A 6,857-nucleotide genomic window follows, 5' to 3' on the forward strand; every position below is an offset into this window, starting at 1 on the left:
TTTACTGAATTAAACAGGACTTCTTACATAACTGAGGTTGTACATTTGTAGACAAACAGCCCATGCATCTCATCTGAAGCTCTCTTGCTCATGCAAAAGCCTCACCCCTGGGGCTCAGGAGGCAGCTGGAGCCTCAGGACCCACGGCAGTCCCTGCTCTGCTTCGCGTGGTCACTGCGCAAACCGAACTGGTCGGTAAACAGAGCAAAATCAAATGCTAAATCTCATTATGATGGTGAAATAGCCTGGAAAGAGCTCCCGTGGCACTGGACCTCTCTGCATCCTAGTGCTGGTTGTGGTGCTGGCTCTCTGGAAGGCCACTTCACCTCTTTCCTGGTGTTCTACCTGAAAGCGTGGGGTGCACAAGTATCACAAAAGCAAATCCTACAGAAAGGCACCTGGGAATGCGGAGGCAGGACATAGCTTCCTTCGATATCTTTTTTAACTGCCTTTGGTATTTCGGCTTAGGACCTCTCTAGTATTTCTGTGTTGTGAGGCTTCATTTAGAAAATAGTAAGAAGAAAATCTAAACCTAGGTCTTTGGAATAAACAAGGTGATTTTCTGATTTTTGGGAAAAAAGACCCCAACAAACCTAATCTGTACTATAAACAAAATATTAAGAAGAGATATGCACATTATGGCCTGATGTAATAAAGTAGTTTCAGTGCTGGACTTCAGCAGATCTTAAATGCAAAGTATATTTAATCTACTTGTACAATTTATTGAGCTTAGTCAGAAATTCCCCACTGAAGCTGATAAGGATTGATGCCTCTCCAAGAGAGGTAAATTCCCAATCTCTGTAATTATGCTTATTACCTTGTTACAGTTGTTAGGTTTCTCCCATTTTAGAAGTATTCCAAGAATTAGCTGAGTTACAGCAGCTTATTAGTGAAACATGGGCTCTGCAAACATCTTTTAAAATAAATGAACTACGGAATTTATTCTGCAGGTTTCACTTTTACATCTGAGAACAGAACAGTAGGAAAAAGGGAAATGATTACTGGAATTCTAAGTCAGATCCTACATTTGATCCCAATAACTTCAGAAGAACAATTGCTTTAAAGAGTGTAGTATCAGGCATTATATCTTGGCCCATCATTTTGCATTTGGATGTAGCCAGGTAGTGTAGTTTACCCAGCTAAACATTACACCTTCTCTTCAAGAACTGTAAATTCTACTAAGGGCTCAGTGCCTTAAAAATGAGATTATTTTTGCTTAGGAGTCCAGGGTGCTGACTTATGTGTCTGACTTTATCCACCCAAATTGGGATGGGTTTATTGTTCATCTTATTTTAGATTAACAGGTAATGCAAACAGTTCTCCCTAAATTAGTACAAGTCTTACAAAAAGTCTTGGGATAGTAAGAAAGGACCTGTAATGCCTAAAATATGCCAACATTTTTCTTAGCATGAGGTTTGATACCGTATTTGTATGGTAACTTAGCTTATGTTCCAACATGGTTTAATAAACATTACAGTAGGTCATTTCATTGCAAAGAAATTAGCGTTTTATTGTCTTTGTCTGACTCATTTAAAGGCTCTAATTAAGGATATACTAAACATGAAAATCTCTCCTAAGGCTTTAGGCTTTGTAGATGTTATCTGAAGCTCATTAATGCTTCCTGTTAGGATAAAAATATATTTAAAAGTTTGGATTATGAACTCAGGTGGGCTTTTGTTTTTAACAATTACAAGTGTAGTCAACAGGAACAGTATTTTTACTTCAGCAAGCCTTTTAAGAGAATTTGGTTAGAATTTAACTATATTTGGGCTAGAAAAATAAAATTATTTTGAAATAAAAAATTTATAGGACACCAGTCACAATATATTTGCATGCTTTGACCTTATTTCCTATTGCAAGTTTGATTTCAATCTTTTGATGACTCAGAAAATTTACAATGCTGTGAGACACCTCAAGATTCCATTAGATTTCCTTTTATAAAGTGTTGTATGTTTGTTGAAACCTTGCAATATATAACTCACAGTAAAGAACTTCTGCTTTCTTAAGGATGTAAATACCTACTTGGCAATGTCCAATTCAGTAGCATTAGTTTCAGGACTGATTTTGTGTTTTAACCTTATTATCAGAAACAAACAGTAACGTGCCTATTCCCTCCATTGATTCACCTCTTGTTAAACCTGTTTGCTCTCAATTACAAGCGGTATTATGACACATTATTTATCACTGCTGCGATCAGGTAACACAAACATGAAAGAGTAACTGGTATCATTCAGCTCTGGAAGGTAGTGCTGAATCAGAGTCCTCTCTTAACTCATGTATATCGTGCACAACCCTGGCTCTGACACTGCCTGATGTCCCCGATGAACATTCAGTCAGTATTTAAATGCTGTGCAGTCACACCAAACAGAAGTGGTCAGCTCGCACCTCCTAAGGCTGCAGTTCCTCTCTAAACAGCCTCAGTGCTAACAACACCACATCAAGGCTGCTGCCACTGTACGTGATAAAAACACTTGATCGTTCCTGGCAATGAACACAAAGCCAGACTGGGTCCAAAGCAAAAGAACAAATCTGGGAGATCGGTGTAAACCTTTACTCCACATTGATACTTCCTCCTTCTTCAAAACAGACTTGGCTTTCCAAGGAAGAGCCATGTGAAGGAGAGCGGGAGTCAAGGTTAAAGCCACCAGGTCCAAGGCAGTAGAATGTTTTTATGGAGGAGGGGTGTATTCTGCCAAGGCGATGTAGATCAGTAGGATCATGAGACAAGATTTCTGCCTAAAATCTTGAAGTCTCTTTGCCATGTGTTTGAATTCATTCTACAAAGTCATTCCGTGGCTTAGCAAAATCAATCCTCATCCCGCGTCGGGAGGGAAGAATAGAAATCCATCACCTTTAAACACAACACACTGAGCAAATCGACAGTTTGAGTGTGGTGTGAAACCTTTGCAGATTTTGCAAAGCAAGTGCTCTGTCTTTTCCCTTATTGTTTGCCCTTCACTTGACATACAGGAAGAGATGCATCAAGAGGATGGCAGGAGACATGTGTCACTTAAAGCATGCCATAACAATGTTTGCCCTGGAATACTCCCTTGAATCTGTTTGAACAAGCAGGCATCATACACGGAAAAATACACAGAGAACTTCACCTAGTTACAAAGTTGACAGAACCCCTTTGCCATCCTTCCCCTTGAGCAGCGCCAGCCGCAGGCACGCTGCTCGCTTTGGCCCTGAGCTGAAATGCCACGGTCACACTGTACCAGGTCACTTGTTGCACAGTGCCAGGGTGGCATCTCCCCTCCGCTCAACCCACCGAAACTTCCCAGAGCCACGTTTCAGCGGAGCCCGCTCCGAGCTCGCCGTGTGCCGCCTGCAGCCGCTTACCTGCATGTGTCCCTGGTACATCCTGCCGTGGCTGCTCAGCTGCCCCTCAGGCCGGCAGGTCGGCTGTGCGCTGCGCTGGGGGCACTTCTCCCGGCCGCTCGACTACAAGAAAGAAAAAAAAAAAGGAAAAAAAAAAAAAAAAAGAAAAAAGAAAAAAAAAAAAGCCTAACCCTGAACGAGCTATTTTTGGCTAAAGCTCCGTTTGTCCTGGCAGCTCCTGCACTGGTTTCAGTAACCCAGAGCTGTTTTCCGCCCTCCTCTTGTCTCGCTGCCTCCCTGCCTCTGTTTCCCCCTGCGAGGCGGTGCTGGCACTGCCCAGGAGCCGCTGCTCGGGGGTGCTGGGCAGGCGGGCGGACCCGGGCAGGGCTGCGGGGCGGCCGGGCGGGGAGAGCCGCGGGGCGGAGCGGGGCCGCCGCTGCTGCCGGGCCTCGCCCGCCCGCCCGCGCCGCGCCTCGTCCCGCTGCAGCCGCCCCGGCCTGGCGGCCCCGGCCCCGGCCGCCCTCCCCCGCCTCCCGCCGGCAGCCCCGGCCTCCTTCCCTCCCCCCTTCCCTCCTCCTCCTTCCTTCTCTCCTCCCTTCTTCCCTCCCTCCCTCCCTCCGCAGGGGGAGCGCGCAGCATCCAGGGAACGCGCGGAGCCCCGCGGCCACCGGGCGGAGCCCGCCGGGGTCCCGCTGGAGCCGCGGTCCGCCAGCCCCACCGCCCCGCCAGGGCTGGCGGCTCCCACTGCCGACATTAAAAGAAAAAAAAAAAAAAATACAAAACATCACGGAAAACAAGCCATACTAAGCATAACAGCAAAAAATCGGAGCGTCCCGGAGCCAGGACTCGGGAAAACGTGGATGTGGCACAGGGAGCCTCCGGCGGGTCGCGAGTTTCGCTTCCCCGCGTGGAAGCGGAGGGGGCGCGCAGGGAGCGGCTCCGCGCGCGGGCGCATCCCGGGAATGTCGCTGCCTGCGGAGCGGGGAGCGGCAGCGCCGCGCTCCCGGCCCTGCCCCGCCGCTCCCGCGGCCGCAATTAACCGGGTTTCGGCAAAAGGATCGGCCCGGGCCCTACCTTGTGCTCTGCGAATGAAGAGCGAACGTGATCTGTTGTAATTCTCAGAAAATATCAGGAGACTCTTGTTCTGGCTTGGTAGTATCGCTTGGTAGCGTTTTTCAGCGCTTGCCAAAGACACTGTTATATAGGCAAAAATCTGGCACTGGCCCGTGCGTGCAAATTCTGACCTTGTAAACTGGCACGACAGGCCTGGCTGAATCCTGCAGGAGACACTTGCATCATCTTGGATCCAGCTATTTTCTCTACTTCACCTCAAACCTTAAACTCTGAATCTGCTAAAAGGAGCAGATTTTTCAATTTCATCGTAAATTTCTGTCCTACCCGGTGTATCTATATTCAGTAGCACAGAAAACATCCAGCGCCTGGAATTTGCTAGATTGTGTAACTTCTTGGCGTTGAGCTCTTAAGTTTTACTATTCAACTACACAAAACTTTATGATGCTTTTGATACACCAGAACAATCCAACCTTAAGCATGCTCCTGTACTAGAACAGTGCAAAATAAATTTCTTATTCCTGAAACCAGCACATTTGTATCATCACAGCTCTCATTTCAGCTGACTAAATAAGCCTTTTTGAAGTGTTCCCATTCAGCTAAAAAATGGATTTTTGCAGAACATGAGTTCGTAAAGTCGTCAGTGATGGCACAAGCAAAATCTATCCAATTATTTTTTTCATTTAAGCTTAAGAGTTTTATCTTTTAGATAGCAAAAGTGACAGTTCTCTTAAATCCAGTAAATACGTATCCAGCTCACTGAGATTTTCAGAGCAGCCAAGGAGTTTTGCCATGTATTGGTGATAAAAGGAAATAAGAAATGAATATTTTTTGTCTAAATCCCTTAAGCAGCTTTGAGAACCTCAATTAAGAGCTGAAAAGCTTAAAATACTTCTTTGGGATTGTCCATACATGTTAGACATATATTACTGTAAAACTTCACAAAAGGTGACTGCACTTAGATAGGTGAAAATATCAGATTTAAATTATCATGGTTTCACTTAAAATACAGAATATGGAATACAGGTTTTTCAGATGTAAATATTTGGCTGGCTTTTTCCTCAATTTAGAAGTTGAGGTCTAGGTAAAAAAAAAACAAGTTGTATTTAAACTTGGAGCCCTTTGTGTCTTTGCTGTTTCTTGAGATTTATTAGACTCTTTAGCTTTAGTAATCTTGAAGGTGCAGTTTTTCACTCTAGCTAGAGTAGATCCAGAGCATCCGTCCCTGTAGCTCTGTGCAGGTTTTCTATAGTAGCTGAATGTTTCTAAGGCACTTGAAAATACATTTTTCTTATTGCTTTTTTTGTTGTTATTGTTGTTTTAAGTCTGAGGCTCTTGTGATTTTCTCAGGGGGAAGCTGGGGAAAATTTGTCAATGCCCAATTGTGTGTAGCAATATCTCCATTTTCTAAACCTAAGTATTTGCATCTTGATTTAAATTTTTCCTACAGGGTATGAAAAAGCACACTTATAGTAGAAGAGCTGTTAGTTTAGGAATGGTTATTCATGCTGTGTTATTTATAAGTGAGGGACAAACATTGGTAGAATTCATCAAGATCCCCGTGCTAGAGATTGATAGTATAGTGCGTTACAGGCATTTTTCCTAACGCATCTGAAGCATTCGTTGCACAATTTGTTGATGCAGTGGCATATTGATGTCACATTTTGGCAGGATCTGAGTGATCCAGTAAAGCCAGATAGATCCAGCTTTTGCCTTTTCCCTTAGCGGGGCCTAAATCTCTTGGCACTGGTCAGTGAGAAAGCTGGCAAAGCAGCAGTCGGTGCAGAGGAGGGATGGAGGGAGATGTGTGCAGGGACAGAGGGCTGGCAGGGGCACCTGCTTGAGGGGCTGTTCTTCAAATACAGTTGAGTCCAAGCCACACTCACAGGTCTGTGCTTTCCACAGGTGTCCACTCTGCCTTTGCTCTCGCTCTTCACAAGGAGAAGGCTCAGTGAGATTGTTTCTCTCTCCATCTAGTCCTGATCTGGAAACAGTGCATGATCCTTATTGCTCAGTTGTAGTGCAATTTAAAAAATGCAGTGATGGGTGGCACAGAAAGCATTAATGTGTAATTCTGTACTATACATATAAAGGCAAGTTCTTTACAGCTTAGAAACTGGTGAGTGCTGGGATTCATGATCTTTGTGACTCTGCTCTGTTTATGAATGTGAAAATCTGTTTTGTTACAGGGCATTGTGGTCCCTTTTGGTCTATCTGTGTGGCTGCGTTAATATTTGAACCAGTGATGTCTGTGTGCTACGAGCTCTCTAACCTTTGTTGTTTGTTATGGCAAAAATGGAAAAAATCATGGCAGAAACTATGAAAGTCACAATGTTTGTTAAGAAAAAGAAAAGTCACCATATGGCTCAACAGATTTTAATTAATATTAAATTGCCAGGGAAATTTTGAAGGAAGTCAAATAAAAATCCTTTATTTTACAAATAAATGCTCCGATTTTGTTTTTGA

The 6,857-nt window shown here is 44.2% G+C and overlaps 1 protein-coding gene across 10 annotated transcripts in view; it reads right to left on the reverse strand.

Moving 5' to 3' along the window:
* The window catches only part of PEX5L (peroxisomal biogenesis factor 5 like), a 108,177-nt gene extending 103,690 nt beyond the window's left edge, over positions 1 to 4,487 (reverse strand). For 8 of the 10 annotated variants that reach the window (XM_039557312.1, XM_039557309.1, XM_039557315.1 and 5 more), the window contains exon 1: positions 3,342 to 3,716. In XM_039557312.1, the coding sequence (XP_039413246.1) occupies positions 3,342 to 3,362 (21 nt within the window). In that variant the 5' untranslated portion in view covers positions 3,363 to 3,716. Of the gene's footprint in view, positions 1 to 3,341; positions 3,717 to 4,124; positions 4,283 to 4,394 lie in introns of those variants that run through there. The other 2 variants (XM_039557307.1, XM_039557306.1) reach the window with 2 other exon arrangements.
* Between the last annotated feature and the right edge of the window lie 2,370 nt (positions 4,488 to 6,857).

Source organism: Corvus cornix, chromosome 9, assembly GCF_000738735.6.
Source record: "Corvus cornix cornix isolate S_Up_H32 chromosome 9, ASM73873v5, whole genome shotgun sequence".
Taxonomy (NCBI): Eukaryota; Metazoa; Chordata; class Aves; order Passeriformes; family Corvidae; genus Corvus; species Corvus cornix.